Source organism: Carex rostrata, chromosome 35 (assembly GCF_964058835.1).
Source record: "Carex rostrata chromosome 35, lpCarRost1.2, whole genome shotgun sequence".
NCBI lineage: Eukaryota > Viridiplantae > Streptophyta > Magnoliopsida > Poales > Cyperaceae > Carex > Carex rostrata.
Genome location: NC_135952.1, coordinates 4,048,510 through 4,070,864, shown reverse-complemented (window position 1 = coordinate 4,070,864; position 22,355 = coordinate 4,048,510). Strand labels below are relative to the sequence as shown.

General features: G+C 31.1%; 2 protein-coding genes and 1 non-coding gene across 5 annotated transcripts; 2 read left to right on the top strand and 1 right to left on the bottom strand.

The window, feature by feature from the left end:
• Positions 1-389: 389 nt before the first annotated feature.
• On the top strand, positions 390-5,066 carry LOC144549272 (uncharacterized). Of its 3 annotated transcripts, XM_078297992.1 has the most exons (3): positions 390-561; positions 652-759; positions 3,158-5,066. In XM_078297992.1, the coding sequence occupies exon 3, from the start codon at positions 3,184-3,186 to the stop codon at positions 4,882-4,884; it is 1,701 nt and encodes a 566-aa protein (XP_078154118.1). In that variant the 5' UTR covers positions 390-561; positions 652-759; positions 3,158-3,183; the 3' UTR covers positions 4,885-5,066. The 3 variants fall into 3 exon arrangements, with proteins under 3 accessions (XP_078154118.1, XP_078154117.1, XP_078154119.1); XM_078297991.1 differs by lacking the exon at positions 390-561 and having other exon boundaries at positions 568-759; XM_078297993.1 differs by lacking the exons at positions 390-561; positions 652-759 and adding an exon at positions 2,795-2,927.
• A 3,660-nt stretch (positions 5,067-8,726) lies between these two features.
• TRNAW-CCA (transfer RNA tryptophan (anticodon CCA)) lies at positions 8,727-8,798 on the bottom strand. The gene has a single exon. It is a non-coding gene; the product is annotated as a tRNA-Trp (tRNA).
• A 407-nt stretch (positions 8,799-9,205) lies between these two features.
• LOC144549270 (peroxisomal membrane protein 11D-like) lies at positions 9,206-11,345 on the top strand. The gene is made up of 7 exons (XM_078297990.1): positions 9,206-9,427; positions 9,955-10,029; positions 10,125-10,199; positions 10,288-10,368; positions 10,653-10,727; positions 10,830-11,003; positions 11,095-11,345. Exons 1-7 carry the CDS (start codon positions 9,236-9,238, stop codon positions 11,128-11,130), a joined length of 708 nt encoding a protein of 235 aa, XP_078154116.1. The 5' UTR covers positions 9,206-9,235; the 3' UTR covers positions 11,131-11,345.
• The last annotated feature ends 11,010 nt before the right edge of the window (positions 11,346-22,355 follow it).

Below are 22,355 nucleotides of genomic sequence, written 5' to 3'. Positions count from 1 at the left end.
AGATTATACTAAATTTGTAAATTGAGTTCAGATTATATAAAACATTGTAGATTTGTAGGCTCTCCTTTCATCCTTTGTCCCTTGTAATTTCAAAATGATCGTTTTCACTTCACATGAAGACAGTAGAAGTGAAGTGTCGATTGTCGAACAGTGGAGAATTCTGACACCATCGAATAAATAATTTTAAAATAAAAAAGAAAGGTAAAAGATATGAAACTGTTGCAGAGTGTTGTCAAGCAATACATCCCAACGGTCCAAATCTTGTTCCTCTAATTAAATCCGTCCGATCTACCCTGCCCCCCATCCAACGCACACAAAACAACCCAATTTCAAAATTCTCAAACCCAGGCACTCAGCGACAGGTTACCAATAAGAAATTCAAATTGAATTGAATAGAGAAATAGAGAGCAGAGATCCCCCACTAGTACTACTAGTACTTCTTCCCTCTCTCGACTCGAGATCAGAGGCAACTGTCGGAGTCGAGAAGCATGACTGCATGAGCGATCAGAATTTTTGAAATCCCCATAGATATTCATATCTATATTCCCCTCACCTCACAAGGTAATCATTATATCAGTTTCATACTCTTCTCCTCTCCTCTCCTCCTCAATCTTCCTCCTTTCATGATCGCTGCTTTCATCGTTGCTCTAGGTTGTACTACTTGGAGCTTCCTGAAGAAGAGAAAAGAGACACGTGCAAACTTACAAGATTTGCTTTTTCACAACAACGCTTCAATTCCAAGCAAAGACATTCAAAGAGGTATTTCTTTCTTTCTCTCTTTTAATTTTTTAGCTTTTGGGAAACTCTGATTTGATACCTCCTTTTTTCTTTTCATTTCTTTTTCAATTTTATCATAAGTAATGCATATCAGAATCTTAGAATCTACTCATTACTCTATTTTCTCTTCCAAGCCAAGTATTGCCTTTCTCGTCATAAATTCCCCCTTTTCTTTTCGATTTTAATTTTCCAATCTGGATTGATGCCGACACGGACACGGACACGGCTTGAAGTTTGAACCAGGCACTGTTCCCCGCCGGCTATGGGAGGTTGTCTATCTGTGATTAAAATAACGACAATGCCCTCCATTTTGTTGCGGTTTTTGCATAATTAGTAAGTAATTACCAATGTGGGATGGGGGTAAAAAGGTAATCATGGCTAATGTAGGACAGTGGGAGCGGTGTAGCTTTCTTTTCATGGGACCACTTTGGGATATTCACGCTGGTCCCCACTTTCCAACGTCTTCTTTCCAAAGTTTGAAAGAGAGAGGCTTCTGTGTTCTGTCCGATTCTTGTAAATTTCCAAACTAAATTAATTTAACTGGAAAGGAGAGAGACAACGATTTCGCTTTACAAATGGAGACTCCGTTTCACGTGTGATTGGCGCATCTTTGGAGGTAAAAAAAAGAAAAGAAAATGATGGCTACGTGGACGAGTCTCAGTAAAAAGAAATAAGGACCGTGTAAATGTAATTATATATGATTCGGTCACGCTCTACTTTATTTTTACACTTTGCCCAGCTGATTTGCCTCATGATTTTTCTATCTCACCAAATTAGTTTACATAGCTCCAACATTTGTAGTAGCTAATTATTAGGCTATTAATTAATATATTTCTTTAAACAAGTACTTTGAAAAAGAGTCATATGCACGGCACTTGTCTCTCACCTTTTTTTTTTGTTTTTTGGGTAGCGAGACATAAATGTCAGGTTGAGGTTTTCTGTGGCTATGCCATCTGAATGTACTAGTGGAGTTATAGTATCTTATCTTATATGAAAATAGTCTTGAAGGGGGTAGGTGACTTAGTAACGTTATCACATGCTTGATGGTGCTAACCTAACAACAGCATTAATGTCATTTCTTTTGAAAATTTGAATCGATTATTGGAAGTGATTGGAACATGATCTTCTACTATAAAATTACTAATTAAGAAAGTGTGGCTTTCTTTGAGTTACTAAATTATTTTTGTTGAATTCGTTTATAGCAATTTACTAAATTATTTGTGTTAATATAAGTTAAAAATAATAAGTTTTTTTAGCATAGTTAATGCTTACAGTTCACAGTTGCCTACTTTTTTTTTTTTTTTTTTGAAATTGCTTGGTAGTGGCTCACAGTTGCCTACTTTCAATGAGCACACACTGCATTAAATTCACGAGCGAATGGCCATTTTGGATTTTTGCTCAGTTATAGTCAGTAGTGCTCAGCTCGTACAGGGATACTGTCTGTCTGAAGACTTAAGAGGGAGGGAGGGAAGAAGAACTTGACCCGTGCGGGACCCACATGTCATGTTTGCATGTACACTTGCTCCGAACAACTATTCTGTCCGTGTGTTATATGTGTTCTTTGTTCTCATCTTCTTAATTTCTTTCTTTGTTTTTTTGTGTTCTCGGGCTATTGTAACATGGGTAGAGAAGTCAAAAAGGGCTAATTGATTGAAAATGAATCCAATTGATTAGGTTTGGTTATGAAATATATGATATAATAAACGCTATAAGATAAAGATTGCACATGCTATGCTGCCTCCATAGAAGGCTCAAATGGAATTTAATTAAGCAAATTGATTTTAATTCGCTGGGAAGACAAGTAAAATTAAATCAGGACTTCCTTATTAATTTTGCTAGTACAATAATAATTGGACTGATGCATGTTGCCTCTCACAAAAGACACTTGCTAACTTGCAATCACAGTCATTTTGAAAACGACTTGTCGGCCGTTACTTAAAAGAGCAACAAGCACGCTCTCCTAGTTTTGTTCTTACCTTACCTTACCCCTTTCTTTCCTTCATCTCGAACTTTCCCCTAATACCAATTTGTTTTTAACCATTCCAAGGATTTTAACCATTCGACATCCATTCTTTATTTATTTTAATATTTAATATTAATATAGTGCTGGTTGGTCGGACCTGGTTTTCGTACAATTCCGATCTGAAAAGGTATCAAAGATTCTCAGACGTACAGAGGCAGCTTACTGCATCCTTCCAATTTTTTTTCAAAACTATTCTTCTTCTTATTAGTTATTATTAATAATATAACAAAAAGAAAAAAAAAAACATATTCCCGCACCGCCTTTCTTTCTTTCTTTCTTAGCTTTACTCCTCTCTCTCTCTCTCTTTCTACTCTTTTTTCTCTTTAATCACCTTCCTCCATTGCTGTTTCTTTTCAGATCAGGAAGACTCCATTGCTGGATCTATGGCTAATAACCCAGAACCCGTTACTGAACCTGAGTTATCAGCTGATTACTGGCTGGCACGTGCCCGGCAACTGGCACCCACCGCAATTGAGAGGGCCCACGCCACCACCGGCTTTCCGGGTCGGTGGAAATCGATCATTTCCAAGCTGGAGCGTGTTCCAACCTGCCTCTCTGACCTCTCCAGTCACCCCTTCTTCTCCAAAAACACTCTCTGCAGAGAAATTCTCCAGTCAGTGGCTTGCACGCTTTCCGAGACAATTAACCTGGCTGAGAGATGTGGGTCCTGTGATCCTATCCAAATTGGAAAGCTTCAGATGCAGAGTGATCTTGATTCACTGATAGGAAAACTTGACCTCAATCTTCGCGACTGTGCACTCCTTGTGAAAACAGGAGTGCTCAGTGATGCAACAGTACCGGCAGTACCTACTCCTGAACCTGTACCGGTACCGGCATCTGCACCAATTCCTACCCAGCAATTGAATGTGAGGGAAATGCTAGCCAGATTGCAAATTGGGCATGCGGAGGCGAAGCATCGGGCTGTCGATAGTCTCTTAGAAGTGATCAGGGAAGACGAGAAGAGTGTGCTTTCAGTTCTGGGTCGAAGCAATGTTTCGGCTTTGATTCAACTTCTCACTGCAACTGCACCGAAAGTTAGAGAGAAAGCCGCTACTGTGATATGTCTCTTGGCCGAGTCAGGAAGCTGCGAGACTTTGCTTGTCTCTGAAGGTGTGCTTCCACCTTTGATTAGGTTAGCAGAATCCGGTAGTCTAGTTGGCCGTGAGAAGGCGGTGATCACACTCCAGAGACTATCCATGTCTGCTGATACCGCTCGTTCGATTGTTGGCCATGGTGGTGTCAGGCCATTGATTGAGATTTGCCAGACTGGTGATTCGATTTCTCAATCAGCTGCTGCGGGTACACTGAAGAATCTCTCAGCAGTGCCTGAGGTACGACAGACATTGGCTGAAGAGGGGATTGTGAGAGTCATGATTAGTTTACTTGATTGCGGCATTGTTCTTGGTTCGAAGGAGTATGCAGCAGAGTGTATGCAGAATCTGACATCAACCAATGATAATTTAAGACGATCGGTTGTCTCTGAAGGTGGATTAAGGAGTTTATTGACCTACCTTGATGGCCCATTACCGCAGGAATCAGCAGTAGGTGCTTTGAGAAATTTGGTTAATTCAGTGCCAATCGATAGTCTCTTGTCACTTGGTTTATTGCCACGCTTGCTGCATGTGTTGAAAGACGGTTCACTCGGTGCACAACAAGCTGCAGCTTCTGCTATTTGTCGGGTTTCGAGTTCAGCTGAGATGAAGAAATTGGTTGGTGAATTTGGCTGCATTCCCTTTCTCATAAAACTTCTTGAGGCAAAGTCGACTGGTGCCAGAGAAGTTGCAGCACAGGCCATTGCAACTCTTATGAGCTGCCCGCAAAATTCACGAGAAATAAAAAAGGATGAGAAAAGTGTCCCCAATTTGGTTCAATTACTCGATCCGAGCCCATTGAACACTGCGAAGAAGTATGCGATTGGTTGTTTGTTAATGCTTTCGACAAGTAAGAAGTGCAAGAAATTGATGATTTCGCATGGTGCCATCGGGTATCTTAAGAAATTGTCAGAGATGGATGTGTCTGGTGCAAAAAAACTGCTTGAGAGATTAGAAAGGGGGAAATTAAGGAGTTTGTTTAGTAGGAAATGAGTGCTGAATTATGAGGAGTGTTTTGTTTGTAACTTGTATAAAGTTCTGTTTCATGTTTCTCTATGAAATAGTGCTGAATTATGGCAGCTGGATATTATTTTTTTCTTTTCTTTTTTTCTCCTTTTCTTTCGTATTTAGTTAAATCAATGTGATCAGTTTAAAATGGCGATCTCCTTTGGGTCAGTTTTTGTTTGACTTTACCCACAAAGTATCATTCTCTCGTCATATGAAAGGAACAAATTTTGTTTGGACCACCCACATGCAGTTATTCGTATGATTTATATCATATTCGATCGAGTGCTATTATTTTTTATCTGATTAGGACTAACATTTGATAACATCATAGCATGCATTTCTTATGTATGAAATATCTCATGTCAAAAGATCAAACATAATTATTATATTTAAGTATTTAACTAATTGATGACACTTGTACAACAATAATTGCAGTGTTTTATAGTGATTGGCTTTATGTCTAACAAGAGAGAATTGAACTCTCAATTTTCAAGTAACCACTGTCTTAATTTTTTTTTTTTTTTTTTATCTAACTAACTGTGTTACCTCTTGTTTCTCTTCGTCTAACATCATTGATCATAAAACATGATCATCAGTCGATCCATATGCTAGTTCATAAGATAACTAGTGTCCAATTAACAGAAAAAAATCAGAGACTATTTAGACTAACATCAATTTAATATAAAGCTTCATAATATTTATGCAAAAAGAATAATTATATATTATTCATAAAATTATAAAATAGCACAATGATGTGTATCCATAGACATAGTGCTATGACCCTTTATATCATCTCCATACCTAACCTTCACTCAAAAAGAAAAGAAACAAAATCCTGCCTACTTAAATTATTTGGATAACATACTAAAGAACAAAAATATGTATCATGTATGGTTATTACTTTTCATTTTAATGCTTACAATTCCAATTAATGGTTGTAAAAAGGGACCATTCATTACATAATATGTTTTGTTATAAAGCGCCATAATTATCCGTTATATGTGTAATAAATTGCTACAGGCTGTACAAAGTCTGTCCGGGAATAAATGGTGATCATGTTTTGCAACTACTATAACTAGAGCTGCACAAAAAAATCGTAGTTTGTGATTTGATTTGAGTTTGATTCGAAAAAGTTCGTAAAAAATTTGATTCAAAATTGTTCAAAATTAATTCAAACCAAATTCATACTGGACCTGGTTCGTTCGAAATAGGTTCGCAAACTATTCTAGTTCGAATCTCAAAGTAACGTGAACCGTTGATTTCCGGTGATGACTTATGTTCGCTAATAACTTCAAAGTTAAAATATAAGGCCACCCAGCCATAAATCATAACTCTTAAGTCGTAACTCTCGCTCTCAGTTCTAAAATCCTAGACGACTTTCACCTCTCGCTTTCGGCGACTACGATCACTCTTTCTTCTCATAAAGAGTTCGTAAAAGATTCAAAATTGAGTTCGTAAAAAATTCGATTCGAAATTAATTCCAACCAAACTTAGTTCGAAATTAATTCAAACTAAATTCAAATTAAGGTAAGTTTGATTCAGTACGATTCGTTTGCAGCCCTAACTATAACTAAAACAAACAAGGATTTTCTTTGATTCTATCTCATATGTTATGCACAATAAAAAAAAGATTCAAATATTTGGATAATTAAATCACGTTTTTAATATTAAAACTTAAAATAACTAATAGAAACTGAAACTCAAGTATTATAATCAAACTATTATATATAACATCATCATTTTAGGCACACATAAAAATTATTATAAATTTTTTAAACATATGTTGATTGTTTATCAATAATTTGTAAAAATTCACCAATTATTATTAGTACATACAAATCATTAAATTTGTAAGATTTCTTAGTTATGAATTCATATACTTTTTTGGATGATCATGATGCCGATTTTTTTTATTGATATCCAAAAAAAAATTGAATTTTAAAAACTAACTGAACCGGTTGTGAAATTTTAAATCTATCCAAACCGGTTCACGGTTAACCGGACCAAATTTCCGGTTAACGGTTAACCGGACCAAATTTCCGGTTCCGGTTAACCATTAACCGGAAATTTGGTTTGGGTCCGGTTAACGGTTAACCGGATTTGTGCATTTTTTTTTTTTGAAAACAGAAATTTTTTATTATTTTTATTTTTTGTATTAAAATATTAGAAATGTTGAATATATTTCTTTGAAAATAGATGGAATACAATATAATTTGTTTTATTAGAAAGACTGCAACAAATAACCCGGATCAATATTTTTCAGATCGGATTTTTCGCGGCTGTAAGAAAAATTAATATATTTCTTTATGTATTATTGGAAAAAAATAAAAATGCTTAGATTCCGAGTTATTGATCCCGGTTCAAAAGTCATTTCTAAGTAATCTAGAAAATATTATGATCTTTCTAATAGATTTAATTTATTAAAAGTTGTATCTATTTTGAAAAAAAATAAAAAATTTAATTTATTTAATGATTGTTATTCAAAAATAATTCTCAAAATAGATACAATTTTTAATAAATTAAATGTACTAGAAAGATCGTAATATTTTCTAGATTACCTAGAAGTGACTTTTGAACCGGGATCAATAACTCAGAATCTAAGCATTTTTATTTTTTTTCCAATAACACATAAAGAAATATATTAATTTTTCTTACAGCCGCGAAAAATCCGATCTGAAAAATATTGATCCGGGTTATTTGTTGCAGTCTTTCTAATAAAACAAATTATATTGTATTCCATCTATTTTCAAAGAAATATATTCAAACATTTCTAATATTTTAATACAAAAAATAAAAAAAATAAAAAATTTCTGTTTTCAAAAAAAAAAAAAAATGCACAAATCCGGTTAACCGTTAACCGGACCCAAACCAAATTTCCGGTTAACGGTTAACCAGACTATTTCAAAGGGTCCGGTTAACCGTTAACCGGAAATTTGGTCCGGTTAACCGTGAACCGGTTTGGGTAGATTTAAAATTTCACAACCGGTTCGGTTAGTTTTTAAAATTCAATTTTTTTTTGGATATAAATAAAAAAATCGGATCATGATGCTTTCCTATCCTCATTTTTTGCATGATCATGTTTTTCTCTGCTTATTTCAAAGGAATTCGTTTGTTTGTGTAAAATGCAGATAAATGCTTAAAATGATACAACTTTTTTTTTGTATTAATATATGCAGAATTTCCGCACAATTTTACATTATTGTTTCCGATCCTACAAGTCTTTTAGCATCTTAAAAAAAAAAAAGTGTCCAAAATTTACTTAGGTAAAAAAGTTTTTTTTTTTTTTATAGAAATCGTCTTAAAATTCTTCTTTAGTAGATAATTTAATTTAGGAGTGAGACTCAAGGAACAACTTTAGTATGAATAGTTTCTGGTTGGGCGTAATATTACGGATCAACGCCTGAATAATATAAGAACTTCGGTGTATTTATTGACTGTCGTTCAATATAAGATTAATTATTTAAAATTTATTTGGGACGGCGCTATAAATTATACCATAAATTTGTCCCATTTATCCGGCTTCGTCGCTGAATCCAAGCGCACCTGAAAGGCATCCGAGAGCTTAGCCGATTTTTTTATTATAGAAAAAACAAAACGAAAAAAGATTGATAATGAGGTAAGATTTTATGAAATTTTGAAATATAGAAAAAAAAGTTATGGTTATAACGTTCAGAATACAGTAACTGGATATTATAGTTTGAACTTTGAACATCCATAACATCCAGTTAATTTGATAATAATTGTAAAAAAAAAAAATGTAACTGGATATGCTGAAAAGAAAATAGTGAATTAGAAAAAAAGATTTGGACCGTATAAGTTCGGGATTTTGAACCCGACGTGAATCGAACACGCAACCTTCTGATCTGGAGTCAGACGCGCTACCATTGCGCCACGGATCCCTTTGTTTAATACCAATGGAAATTATTTATAAGACACAAATTATATCCAATGACAAATACCACACTTTGGCTTGGCTCTTCATAATCTATTCTATTCTATTCCTCGTCTTCGGTCGCGCGCCTATCCACAAATATTAAAATGGATGAGAATAATTATTTATTTATTTATTTTGTCCAACATATTATCCACTCACTGAAGAGTGAAGAGATAGGGTTAGTTGGTTACTTACTTCTTCTGCCTCTAATTCTTCCCATCTCCATTCTTACTCCTTCAACTCACCGCTCACTCACCAGTCACCACACTTATATATTTTTAGGTACAATTCATACTTTTAATTTTTATGAGAAACTCATTTATTTATTTATTTATTTTAATTTATAGCTTACTATCTATTAACATTTGCAAGTTATAGTACAAGTATTGATTCAATTGAAGGATGACGGCATTGGATGCAGCAAGAGCAGAACTTGGTCTGGTGGTATTGTACCTGAACAAGGCCGAAGCGAGAGACAAGATCTGTAGAGCAATTCAGTATGGATCCAAGTTCATCAGTAATGGCCAGCCTGGCACTGCAAAAACTGTTGACAGCACTACCACCTTGGCCCGCAAAGTCTTTCGCCTTTTCAAGGTCTTTATTTATCTTATTTTTCCATATGGATTCAATATGGTGCCAGTCTCAGTTGATATTATGAAAGGAAGACATCATTGACTACTGTATCATCTATTATTAATCGACACTAACCAACCAATCAAAAAATAAGTACAATTCTAAAGCTTTTATTACACAAAGGTGATTGCTAAACATGCCAGTTGACACTTTTTCAACTGTACCAGTACTTCCATCTCCATCTGATCAGCTACTCTTCCACATCATGTTGAAGTGTGGAACCAAAAAAACATTGATGCAGTACTTCTGCTGGATCTTTGTGTTATCTAATGACTAATAAATTATTAATGCACTTACAAAAAAATCTAACAAATACCGAGGATTATTGAATGTTACTTTCTAGATAGAGATGTAAAATGTTGATTTACTAATTCCACTTTTACCCTTCTAACACCTGTGAGTAATACAAGCATGCTTAAGATGAATGTATTATGATTCATAATTTGCTGTACATAAGTTATTTATTTCTTGGATATTATGTGCTGCAGTTTGTGAATGATTTGCATGCACTTATTAGCCCATCTCCAAAAGGGACACCACTTCCAATTACCTTGATTGGGAAGGTACATGTTTTAAATTCCCTAATTTTTCTTCATCTCGACTCTTGAGTACAAATTTATGATAACTTGCCTAAATTGTGCACTGGATATTTTTTCAGGCTAGAAATGCACTGCTGTCGACATTCTTATTCCTGGACCAGATTGTGTGGCTGGGAAGAACAGGGATTTATAAGGTTGAATATTTGGTTCCAAAACTGGATTAATAAGTAGTTAAACACTGAGATTTTCTTCAAATTTATAACACTTTCCTTTGGCGTACAGAATAAAGAACGTGCCGAGTTGATGGGAAGGATATCCTTGTTTTGTTGGATGGGTTCCTCTGTGTGTGGAACATTGGTTGAGGTACTTTGATTTCTTTTGGTTCATTTAATTTAAGAGTTGAGGCATAAATCTAGAATTGCATTTTAATGCTGCATCAGCATTTAATTGCATTTTGTAACCATATCTAGTAGAAGAATTTGAGCATTGGTATCTTAACCAATGATTATACCTGTTGCTGTTGTTTATCTAGATCACTTTTTTTTTTTTTGTCTGGCAGTGTACATAATTACAAGTAAACAGTTCAATTTAATTATCATGTACCTAATTTTAGACTTGAAATTAAATCTTTTGTATGTGTTTGTCAGCTTGGTGAGCTAGGAAGGTTATCTGTTTCCATAAACAAATTGGAGAAAGAATTGAAGCATGCCGACAAATATGAAGTATGTTGTAATCAAACTCTTCCTTAATTAGTTCATATTTTTTTTCTTTTCTATTTTTCCCTTTCAATTAATGCTCTGATTTCCGTAATAACAATGAACCAGGATGAACGATACCGCAACAAGGTGAAACAATCAAACGAGAGGCTTCTTGCTTTGATCAAAGCATCACTTGATATTGTGGTTGCTGTCGGGCTTCTTCAATTGTCTCCTAAGAAGGTCACACCAAGGGTCACAGGAGCCTTAGGTTTTGTAACTTCTCTTATTTCTTGCTATCAGGTAATTCATTATTCAACCTTTCGTATTATATATATATATATATATATGGATTTAGGGTTTCGCTGATATAGTTGTTGATGATTTTGTGTAGCAACTCCCTACCCGGGCAAAAGACAAGTCCCAATGAAGATTTGTCGGTTCATTCAGGTTGCGAAGAAGGTAGATTGGCAGTAAATAGTAGATAGCAAGCTACTGTATTTAAAAAAGAAATTATGTAAATGGAGTGCTAAGTTCTATATTGTTATAAGATGCAAGGTTTATATGTTAACGGATTACTTGCTGGTAATATTATAACAGTGAGCTCTGTGCACTCTTCATTATGTTGTGTTTCTGTTTGGGTCCGAACTTGAAATATTTTTGGAGATGCAATTCAGGCAAAGCCTGTAAATATCTTGGCCCATAAAAACTGATTTTAAAGATTTGCTATTTAGCAAAAATCTCTCAATACTGCTCGAAGAGCTCATTAATTCTTCAAATTTTTTTTTTTTTTTACTCATTGACACGTCTAAAATCCAGTTATCTTATAGCGAGTAGTTTTATAAAATCAAATCGATCTGCAACCAATTGTTCAGAATCACTCACTACATAAGTTTGAAACTCCAATCGGACATATTACAAAAGTTCCTTTTATACTTCTATTTTTCTTTCCTTTTTTTTATCTTTATATCTTTATCGGATTGTTCAAAAAGGAAAATGAGGCATTTAATTATATGGTTAAGGTAAAACAATAGTGGAGTTGTTGAGTTAATTTACCATGCATGCACAATCAAGTGGCAAAGTTGCCACGTTTTTTTTTGAAGTTATCTATTTTTGCAATTAGAATCTCATGCCAAAACGTGCAAAATTTTTTATGCGACGTTGCTGGTCTCTGACCGTGGTAAGATCATTATTTATATTGTTAATGTGAGAATCGTTTTTGACATTGAAAGATGGCCATCTTAGTGCTAAATTTGGCATGCATCATGCATGTCACACTACACTACTAGTTATAGTGGCTTTGGAGTGAGAACGCATATAAATCCTCCTTTTTTACTTTTTTTTCTAGATGCCCATGATAGGGGGGATTCACACTTCAAAAAGCTCAGAAAATGACCATGTCTCTTTTTACAATTCAATCTCGGTCCCCTTCTTTAGACTTTAGAGGCTTAATCAAAGTAAACAAGATGACCCAATTAATACAAATAAAAAAATAAGAATTGAAATTAGAATGTTTCTAATTGTCATCCTTGCAGGGGCGGACCCAGAATTTTCGCCAGGGAGGGGCAAAAAAATATCGAATCGGATTTAAATAGCTTATCAGATTTAAATCCATTAACTAATTGAGTACTCGATAAAAAAAATAATGTTTTGACTTATTTTTTCAACACCTTGACTTATAATTTCTGATTCTATAACTTATAATTAATATTATCAATCATAATTCAAGAAATTTATTTCGATTTTAACACTAAATTTAACCCGAATTACAACTCAAACACCCAAAGGGGGGGAAAAAAATTTCAGGGAGGGGCAGAGTCAATCGGTACCAATAAATCACCACTAAAACTCGAAATCCAGGGAGGGGCGACTGACCCCCCCTGTGCTACAGTAGATCCGCCCCTGCATCCTTGCATACATCATACGATCACACATGTGATCATGCAATATTCCAATACTATATTTTTCAAATCTAGAATAACTCTAGAAGCTGCATGAGAATCAACATTTAATTCAGTAACAAAAACAATGCTATCTGTGTCGAAAATCACAGATTCAAAATTCGAAAGAAGTAAATTCTTTTACATATTAAATAGTTAATTAGCTTAACTCCTAACCTTAACTTAAAAAAAAAAAAAAAAGAACTCGAGAAGCTGCAAGGCATTTTTCACAAATTTAGATTAACTCTATTAGGTTTAAGCAAATAACCTATGATTTTAAAACAGAGTTTGTGATGATAAAAATGTTTCAACTTTTTGCTCAACTTCTAGAAGGCCGCCGCAAACAATATTTTACTGTTTTTTCTTTTTAGTTTCCAAATTGTAAGGCTACTTTCTATATACTCATGTTTTTTCTGTTTCAAAAGCATTTTATTGTGATTTCTTGCCACAGTGTAATGTTGAACAGAGGCTTCACATCTAGGGGTGTTCAAAAGTTATAATTCGGTTTTAAAAATAGAACCGAATCAAACCGAACTAGAGTTTTATTTCGGTTTGTTCGGTTCAAAACAAAATATATTAATTTGTTTATTTCAAACAATTGATTTATAATAAACCAAGTATATTAAGAAATAAAGTGGGATATTAAGAAATAAATCGAAGTATTTAAAGAAATTGATTAAGAAATAAACCGGACTATTAAGAAATACACCGAGGCGGTCCGGATCAAATTCATAAATATATAAAAGTTCGGTCGGTTCGGTTATTTCAGTTTTGAAATTTTCCAAACCGAACTGAACCGAACCGAAATTATAATTCGGTTTTAAAAATAATGAACCGAACCATTTGATCCGAATTAATTCGGTTTAGATCAAAACTGAATAAACCAGACCCAATGAACACCCCTAGTCACATCATAATGGATTTAAAATGTATTGTTCTTAAGGCATGTTTGATAAAAAATAATGTAAAGATAAAATAATTTGTATCACTATTTTCATGAACTATGTTTGATAATCAATACGGTAGAGAAATTATAATATTCTTTTTTTTTTTATATTCATTATATGAGTAGAATTAGGATGTTCTTAGCTCACAAAGTTCTTTGTGAGTTCAATTTTAAAATTTATAGGATTAACTTCAAATAATGAATTTAAGTTGTTAAAAATTGAGTATAATATTAAGTGGTAAAAAAAATAATATAAAAAATAAACTTCTAATTTTTTTCTTACTCACTTAAATTTATACTAAATTAAGTCGAAAATTTATAAATATGACGTAATCACATATATCGGTTTTGATGATTTCAATTCTTGAAAATCATCTCGATGAATTTTGAAATTTTATCCACCTATAAACATTGTCGTGTCACTACCACGATAAGAAGCAAGGTAGAAAACTAGGTGCAACCGACAAATTCAAAGAAGGTTTGGCTAAGATAAGAGTACCTAAAAAGTGTTAAAAGGATGATATAATTAATTCTCAATGAAGGATGGGCTCCACATAAATATACCTTTAGTGTTACGGTTGAGGAATTAGAGTGAAACTATGGGACATATTACTGTGATCTCTATTTTTATAGTTCAACCATCAATCCGAGTTATTAAACATGATCTCTGTGTCAATAATATTTGGAGATAAAATTTTACATTTTCTAAGATTTTTTTTACTATCTATTAAATAAGTAGAAAATTACTGCTTTTAGATGGTCTAGAATTTTTAGTTCAAGTAATCTTCAATAGTAAAAATAATTCTAAAAAATATAAAATTTGGTCGTTGAGTATAATTTTCATATAAAGATTATATTTAATAGTTCAGATCAATTGTTTATATTTTGATCAACATGATTTTCATATGAATAATACTTGTGATAAAATTTTATAATTTTTATAATTTTTTTTTATTATATTTTTAGATAGGTAGAAAATTATCAGATGGTCTATGATTTTTAGATCAAGTGAATTTCTATCTTAAAAATAAATAGTAAAAGTTATTTAAAAAAAAGATATAAAATTTGAATCTCCAAATGCATTGTTCATTTGAAAATTATATTTATTGGTTCATATCAACTGTTTGTATATTAAAAGTGATAATATAAATCTATAGCACCGGTTGATCCATAATATGCATAGAGAAATAATGACTTGGCAATTCCCAAGGGACAATTATGATTTGGATAGGGGCAGATATCATCATGATATAATGAGGTTGGGGCCAAATTAATAAAGGCATATTACAATATTATAGCTAGCTAGGGTCTAGTGAGCTGAAGGAGACCTAATTAAGTGTAACAAGTGTTGCAAAGCCAGACAAATACAACCATCATTCATTATTAATTAACAAAATAAATGCCAACTATAAGCGCGCGTCATGATTAATTAATTTGTTAATTATTAATTCTATAAAATATAATAACATGTATAAATTTCAACTCATTTTTTATTTATCATTCACTTTGTGCACACACGTAAGCATTGCCAATAGAGCACTAAGGCACAAACTAATACTAATACTAATACTATTAATATTACTAACCTTTTTGAGACGACAATTGCTATCGAATTCTTAAATAATTTAAAATTTTAAAAATTGTTGACTTCCATCACCACAACGTTTGGGCAAAATACATGCATAAACCCAAAATATTTTGTCTGTTAAGATTGGCTACATCATTCCAATATTATCATACACATTATTAACATTGTTATTAACACAATCCGGATTTCTATTCATAAACTCAAAAACTTTGTAACCCATTATATATAGTTAATGGAAATACGAGGGCTAGACCCCATTGATTATCTCAAACAAAAAACATTATTATTAATACTACTAAAAAAACACGTTACTATCCGAGATGGTAGAAATTAAGTGACTATTTGTGACAGTATATCGACAGAAAAATACTATTTCTGAGCGTATCGGTATTATCGACAGAAATATCCGCGAAGATGCCATCGACAAAAAACACTTTTACCCTCGCAGATAGTGCCACAATTTTGTAGTTACTTTCACAACATGTAACGGCATTAATTTACAAATTAAACCATTCTTTAACTTTAGTATTTGTATTCGATGTAACTATAACACCAGTAATAACAATATTTCTAAAAAGAAGAGGGTTCCAATACTTCATGCCTTTCATACTCCATCATATCTCAGATTTAATATCTTTGTTTTTAAAGTTCAAAATCGTCGATTCTAACTTCCCAACATAATATTCATACTAAAATATGTCTCGGGATTAAATTTTATAATTTTTGAAACTTTTTTTTACTATTTTTTAAGATAAGTACAAAATCAATGTTTCCGGACGTTCAAAAACAATGATTTTCTACCTATATGAAAAAATAGTTATAAAGTTTTAAAAAATTATAAAATTTGATCTTCAAGCATATTTTAATATAGATATAATATTGAACGGTTCATATCAATAATTTAAACTTTAGAAACGAAGTTATAAAATATGAAGTATGATGAGATATAAAAAAGATAAGGTATTAGAACCCTCGAAAAGAATTTCTAACAATTTCTAACAACATTAATTTACAATTTGTAATTTGATGAATGGATGCACGGAACACAAAGAGCCCATGGTCTGGAAAACCGTCTTAAAATGAATCAGGGATATATATATTTTTTAAAACCTTCGCAGAGGCTGCGAAGTTGTAAAGGGGAATCGCACTAGGACATTTTTCTAGACAATTATGTTACCTACCCTTTCATGAACCAGTGATATTATTAATATAAATAAAAAGAAATGTTAACGATTTGAAAAAGAATTAATTGTTATTTCTAAAGAAAATTAATTCCATAACAAAAGTCAATTTAGACAAGCTGTGTACTAACATAATTTGCATGTTATCCCACATAGTTATAAAGGCTAAAACTAAAGTAGTTTCATGCTTTGATCAGCAACAGAAAATATGTAGAATAAATTCATGATCCATGATTGGAGATTTGGAGTCGGTTCAAACTTCACATAAAAGGCTACAGTAATATGTACCACAGAAGATCATTCAATTTAGAGTTAGACAAAACAGGATGCAAGCTGAGGCTGTCCTGGTTTTTCCATACAAAAATTATTTGACCATTTTTATTCAATTATTTGACTTGAATTTATGTTAATATATTTATTCTTTTTATAATTATACGCAGAGTCTGACGCAAACATTAGAACTAAAGAATTTTTTTGGCTCAGCCATTATATATATATATATATATATTAAATTTTTAATTCCAACACTGTTGGAGTGAGTATAAAGATATTTGAACCACCTCATCTCCAGCACATAAAAATATTGCTTTAAAATAAAACAAATAGCATTATTTATCCTATTATATCTATTTTATTATATCTTGTTTTATAGGTTGACACCGATGATGAATTGATAAATTCTTAATAAAGATAAATAAACAGAAAAATTAATCAAAGTCAAATATGGTTGAGTTTTTCATAATGCCACGACATTTGACAGATGCATTTACGAAACACTTTCAATAAATTAAAATATCAAAACTTTTAAATTTAATGTCCGTACTAAATATTAGTTAAAAAAAATGGACCCTTATTTTATAATCAATTCCTAAATTGTTTAAAGAAAAAGAAATATTTTTTTAGGAAGAGAACAAAATATGAAAAATATTATTTTAATTATACCAACAATGTTATAGTGTTGAGTCGTTGCACTTTTGAAAACAAACAACAGAATTTTATTTGGATTGTCTCTGTTTCAGTACATGCTATAAAACTATAAAGTATATATTTCAAATTTAAATGATTTTAAAAATGAAACATTAACGGGAAGAAGAGTGAAAGATTTTAATCTTCTTGATTTTCATGATTTTGTTTTCAACTACTCAAAATTTCAACTTTAAATACTTGTAGCTTTCAAATATTGTTTTCTTTGGTTTAGTAAAAAAAAAAAAACTACTTCGTTATCAAATGGGAAAACAAGACAAGTATTAATTTGATCCTTCATGTTAGTTATTTTATTTTATTTTATTTTTTTCCCAAATAGTCCATCATGTTAATATACTTAAGATGTGGTTTCGATATAATGCGGATATAATTTGGAAAAAAAAACATTTTGTTATAATGCATATAAATATATTAAAATTCTGAATTTTTATATAAGAAAATATATTATGCGAATACTTCACAAACAATTTGAGTATAATTTGAAAGCAATTCATATAATTAGTAAATTTTCTGAATTATTTGAAAAATATAGATGTTTGTTTCATTCATCTGTTCATTCGGAAAAGAAGATACTAAAAATAAATATTATGTGTATCTTGTTATTATTGTTGGAATATTCAGAATTGAATGGGATTTAGATATGAAGTTGTGGTTCTAATAAAAATAAACAAAAGAAAGTTATAATTGAAGTAGAATAATATGAAATCATACATCTTTTATGTAGGAAATCATGATAATTTTAGATCAAAGAATTAAACATAAATCAATATATATGAATCCAACTGGTAATGACACTTGTAATATAATCCATACAATCATTCTTATTTTTATTTACTGTTAACCTGATAGCGGTATCAGGTCTTTCAAAAAAAAAATAAAAATATAATCCATACAAAGTTATAGAGTCAGCAAATCGTTTCATGTCTCAAACAACATCGGTTTCTGTAAAGTAGAAATGGAATATTTAAAATAGCCTGATTCAAATTTATTTTTGACAGATATCTATATAACTGAAATTAGTGATGCGTATCTTCTTGTATGTAATCAATTGATATAAATTCATTTATCCAACATTTTATATTTTTTTTATTAGTAATTTATCACAAAATCAATTTATATAATATTTTATATTGTTTTATTTGATTAATAATTTAAAATTTAAAAAGATATAATTTTATTTTTATTTTTAGGTGGTACTTGAACTGAATGCTTTGTATGATTTCTTGTTGAATAGAAATCGATATGTTTTACCCACTTCTTTCAATTTTTATTTTATATTTTTATAATATTATTTACATGATGTGTTTAATATATTTATTTGTTATATTTTTAGATTAAATTATATAATTTATAAATTTTTTTGATAATTTTTATTATTCTTTTTTATTTGTTATCGTAACATACAAGGATAAATTATAAATAAACTAAAACTTAACGGATACACACGAGGGCAGAATCCACATACCTATATATTGGCAAACCTTTGTATTTTTAAAAACGGCCGTTTAATTCGGCTAATGGGTTGATTAGTCAGAGACGGTGATTAAACCTTCATGAACAAATTTATCGAAAGATTTTTTACGGATGAGACCGACTAATCGACCAATTTGTTCGATTAATCTCTCTTTTTTGTTTAAATTGGTCCGATTAATTGTCCGTTTTCTGTTTATATGGCAAATTAGTTGATCACTTTTATTTTTTTTCTTGTTCAGCATTTATTCGTTACATACACTATACTTTGTCTTATCTTATCTGATTATTTTTTAAATGACAATTTCATAAAAAAATATTAATTAACAATAAATTTATTTAATAAGTTTGATGAGTTAAATTAATCATTTTTATAAATTATCAGTAAATGCATGTAATTTTAATGAAAAAATGTATCTGTAAAATTATGACTAATTACTTGATAATACTAGATGCGTCTGAACGAGTACATATCGTTATTTACAATACTTTCATAGAGATTACTGACAATAAGTCATTTCTCACGGACGAATTCGTATCCTCTGCATTAACCCAAAAGGGAATCTTTTGAGTTAATAATCTTAACCATTTGATCTGTTTTAATATTCGTACAAATTAGATCCGTACTAATATTAAAGGCACCCTATGTTATAGACAAAAGCCGAATTAATTATGTTTAAAATCAGACGATTGAGATTTATTAACTCAAAAGATTCTCTTTTGAGTTAATGCACATGATACGCATTCCTCACGATGGCATGATGAATGGCAAGAGATTACATGAGAGTGGTTAGTAATAACTGCTCTTGTCAGACACACAGTCAATGTTTGTTAATGACTTACAAAGTTTTTTATATATAAAAAGTTTAGTAATAACTGCTCTTATCAGGCACACAGTCAATGTTTGTTAATGACTTACAAAGCTTTTTATATATAAAAAAATAGAATCCTGATAATAATTTTTGTAGCTTTATTCCAGCAAAAAACCCCGCAAAAATTATCAAAAAAATCATGGGGGGACCGCTCAATTATTAATAAGCGTTTAGTAGACTTTTAGTATTTAACTTGAAGCATCAAAGTATTTATTTTGAATTTTCAAAGTATTAATCTATCTGCAATGATCTCTATTTATGAAAGAATAAATCAATTCATCAGTTGTCCCCGCACATTTTTTTTTGAATCGTCCCCGCACAAGTGGGGATCATTAAATAAATAATCTCCTCATAAATACTTGTCAGTTATCCTCGCACAAAATTTTTTTTTTCCTGGATTGTCCCCGCACAAGTGGGAACTATTAAATAAACAATCCCTTCACCCAATAATAAATACTTCTCAGATATAATGATAAATACTTTATGTTACATGGATAAATTCTTCTCAAACATAATTGCAACTTTCAGTAAAACATCAATGATAAATACTTCTCAGATATAATGATAAATACTCTATGTTACATGGATAAATATTTTATGTTACATGGATATATATACTTCTCAGACATAATTGTAACTTTCAGTAAAACATCAATGATAAATACTTTAAGTTACATGAATAAATACTTTATTTTACATGGATAAATACTTCTCAGACATAATTATAATTTTCAGTAAAACATATGTATATCAAAGACAATGATAAATACTTTTCAGAATCAATGATAAATACTTGTCAGAAACAATGATAAATACTTTTTTAAAATTTGTTCTTGAACTTGTTAATAAGTAATATTTAATCAAATTAAAGTATTATCATGTCATAGACAATGATAAATATTTCTCATACATTGTGATAAATACCTGTCAACAATAATGATAAAAACTTTCTTGAACATCAATAAATAGATAAACATTTATTAGCAGGGATTGTTATTAAAGGAAAATATAATTAATGTAGGGATTGTTATTAGAAGACAGCATAATTAATGCGGAGATTGTTATTAAATGACAGTATAATTTAATGCAGGAATAAATGAAATTATGAGCAGAATAATTGAGGGGGGGGGGGATTAATGGTAGTTAAAGAAAAAAAAATGAGAGAGAGAGTGTGGGGATAAATGAGAGGACAGAGGTGGGAAGAATATATAATTATTCAAAAAAATATTTAAAATGGAAAAAAGAGACCGGAAAAGCCAAATATATCTTTGCTTCCTGTTTTTGAGACAAGACTCCTATCCAGCCAACAAATATCAATTACGAACAAAAAAAAAGTCAAAAACTGTGAATAAGCAAACAGTAGTTGCACGATCACAATATTGGACTTGTTACACGTTTTTCCGCACTTTTATTTTATATAATTAAGCCGCTCAGATTGGAGGTCAAATGGCAATAGACGGTTGAGATCAAACTTCAATTTCTGTTGGGTTTCTAACTTTCATATTATACACAATATAATAATATGAAGATTTCATTTGACAATATTATTTTGTTATATTTGACAATCACAAAAAATGATGACGTTGAAATTTTTTTTTTTCCCCATTCATTATATCATTCAAACGTTTATCTATAGATACCACGATAAAGTAATTTTTAATATTACTTAAATTAATTTAAAAATATATTATTAAAATCGTTAAAATAAGTTTCATTAATTATAAGAACCATCTTTTAGTTTGATAACCAATGATTTAAATAGCAATTATTGCGGTATAGCGGGACGGTTAAAAAAAAAACGATTGCACTAAGTAGCTAGCTATATATCGCCCATCACGCCATAGTTTTTAGGATCTGAAAAAGTTATAGCTAGCTATTTAGAACACTGACAAATGAATGTTTTTGCATGAGAAGTCTCATTTCGAAAAACATATATATTTTTTCTTTAGTAAAAATTGAAGGTCAAACCATTCAACTATATAATATCTATAAGGATAAATTTTACCGAATATTACTAAATTTTGTCTTTTGTTACGAATTAGTGACTCAAGTTTGATTCATCTCTCTGTAGCTACTAAACTTAAAATTTTTTCCAATCAAATCACCCTATGAATTTTCCATTAAAAAAAAATATAACGTTTCTGTTAGTAAATTTGACGGAATGAGCATTTTACACTAAAATTTTGAACGAAATGAGTATGTTCGATTAGTATTTTGAACAGAATGAGCATATATATTAATATTTTAGAGGGAAAAGTTATATAATGACTTGATTAATACAAATGAAAAATTTAATAATTACAAATAGACAAATTAAACTTAATTAATAATCAATTCGTGACAAAAATATAAAATTTAGTAACCTCCAAAAAAATTTATCCTATCAATAAAAAAAAATTCTATCCGATTTCCAACCACCAACCTGCCAATAAAAAAATAAAAAAAAAATTACATTTTGGCAAAGACTAATTCTCAAAAATTAAAGTCTTTGACTAATGCCTGTCTATCTTTGAGTGGGCTCTCATACTAGTCTATATATAAGCCCCGTCCTTCTCGTTTGTTCTCCACTTCCTATTCCTATTCTATTCTATTCTATTCTCCTCTTTCAAACAATCCAAAAGTATTTTCTTTATACCAAAGAGAAGGCGCTGTGCTTCATCCCCTCAAATCTCTT